This window comes from Rhagoletis pomonella, unplaced genomic scaffold (assembly GCF_013731165.1).
Source record: "Rhagoletis pomonella isolate Grant_MI unplaced genomic scaffold, Rhpom_1.0 Rhpom_scaffold_00007, whole genome shotgun sequence".
NCBI classification, from domain to species: Eukaryota; Metazoa; Arthropoda; class Insecta; order Diptera; family Tephritidae; genus Rhagoletis; species Rhagoletis pomonella.
In genome coordinates, this window is record NW_023458561.1 from 5400769 (window position 1) to 5403042 (window position 2274).

The 2274-nt window shown below is 44.5% G+C and overlaps 1 protein-coding gene across 1 annotated transcript in view; it reads right to left on the minus strand.

Annotated features, from left to right (window-relative positions):
• The window catches only part of LOC118743574, a 5126-nt gene extending 3931 nt beyond the window's left edge, over positions 1 to 1195 (minus strand). The window contains exon 1 of the mRNA XM_036476339.1: positions 872 to 1195. Coding sequence (XP_036332232.1) covers positions 872 to 1195 — 324 coding nt within the window. The remainder of the gene's footprint in view (positions 1 to 871) is intronic.
• Positions 1196 to 2274: the final 1079 nt, after the last annotated feature.

Sequence of the window (2274 nt, forward strand, 5' to 3'; positions counted from 1 at the left end):
TGCATCTAATTTGATGAATTCGTTTAGCTGCCTTTCGTGATGTACCCCAACGTATTGTGCGCGAAGTTCTTCAGTAGTAGTCGTATAAGTTACAACGGTCTGTGCTGGCCAATTCTGTGAATCAAGCTTCAGAAAGGAAAGACCGTTAAACCAGCGTCTACACTTATTTCAGGAACTCTCTTCAATTTGGTGGCTTCATCGGCGACGTTGTCATGCGTCGATGTCCAGTGCCAATCAACTGGGTCAGTATTTTCGAGTATTTCGCTAATACGATATGCAACGAATTGTTGGTAGCGGCGGTGATCGCTATTGATCCACGAAAGAACCGTACGGTAGTCCGTCCAAAAATGGCATTTCTTAATCGGAACCGAGTGAAATTTTATTGTACTCTTGTACTGCAGCATGCAATTCCAGGCGAAGAATTGTTAATATCTTGATGGGAGATACCCTAGTTTTTGAAGCAACGAGTACGCAATGAACACTCTCTCCCTCATAGTATTTGAAGTAACTAACAGCAGCGTACCCATTCTCACTCGCATCTACAAACGTGTGTAGCTCCAATTCTGGATACGTGGGAAACGTCTGGCGAATATAACGTCGTGGAATTTTGATGCCCTCCATTTTCGGAAGATTTTTTATCCACCGCGGCTCATCCCATGAACACTTACTTCGCCAAATATTTTGCATAATCACCTTCGCGTACATAACGAAGTATCCAATTAGACCTAGATGATCGAATACAGTCATGATAAGACTGAAGACTTCCCTCATCGTAGGCCGTCGATTTGTGCGTATCAAGTCACTATTTCTCATTCGCTCAGACATTGAATGTGAGGTAATCCTCTGTGGTCGGCCACCACATTCCAAGGACCTTTTCGGTTGACATATCGTTTTCTAAGTCGAGGTTGATATCTGCCGCAAATTCGGCGTTGAGCTGCTTAAGAACCGTTTTAGAGTTGGAGACCCAGTTGCGGATGAGAAACCCGCCTTTTTGGTGAATTTGTTGCACGTCCGTTGCTAGACGGAACGCATCTTCGTCGGTGTCTACACTATCGAACATGTCATCAACGTAGTGGTTATTTATGATGCACTGCGCAGCTTGAGGATAATGACTGCTAAACTCCTCAACATTTTTATTTTTTACATATTGTGCACAGCTAGGGGAGCAAGTTGCGCCGAACGTCATAACGGTCATGACGTACGCCGAAGGTTGCTGAGCTCCCGGTTCATACCATAAGAAACGCTGGTAATTTTGGTCCTCTGGTCTAATCAGCACTTGGTGGTACATCTCAATGATGTCACCGCCAACAGCAAACCTCCGCTGACGGAATCGGCACAATATTGAGGGAAGTGACGTAAGTTGATCGGGGCCTTTCAAAAGTAAAGAGTTTAGCGAGATGCCATTGACTTTAGTAGCTGCATCCCAGACTAAGCGCACTTTATTAGGCTTGTTTGGGTTCCTTACTGGAAATATCGGTAAATACCAGCAATTTTCAGCCTCTACTTCATTGGGCAATAACCTTCTTATGTAACCTTTTTCTAAATAGTGTGTGATTTTTGCCTGTAACTTCAGACAATTGGGAGTCTCGAAGCATCTTGGAGCGCAAATATTGCGCTCTGCGTTTAGCCATGGGTAAGCTATCGGGGAGTGACTTTGCTAGGTATGTACTTCCAAAGCAGGCTGGTTTGAAAACGACAAATTTGCTACGGGTTTAGCGGTAACGCCTAAATTATATAAACAAACGTAGGCGTTAGACTCTTTAAGTAGATCAACGGAAGCGGAATTTGTGCAGTCGCATATGTGAAAAACATGGTCCTCAGGAAAACTTCTTCTCTTGACAACTGCCCTTTAACAGTCCAACCGAAACGCGTTTTCTCGGCGATGGGTTCCAACAACGTTCCAGTTCGGATTTTGGTTGTCGAGGTTAAGGCACTGTGGTTTAGACCAATTAGCAGTTTGGGTTGAATATGACGCTACGACTGTAGTGGAAGGTTTCGGAAATATTTATATTTTACTTTTAGCGCCGCAACATCAAGCGAGTGCACGTCTTTTAAGGTGAAGTGCTTTCCACCTGGCGAGGATATAAGAATATCGGCGACCACTGATTCATCTTCGTAGCGAGGCGAGTTTCCAGTCCACTTCTCGGTCGTTTGGTGGCTTGGAGTCGTAGATTTCGCTGTAGCTCTTCATCCATAAGCGTAATTGAGGAGCCGTCATCTCCCGCAAAATAGTTTAACCGGAAATTCCATCGTTCCCGACCGATTCAGTTGAAT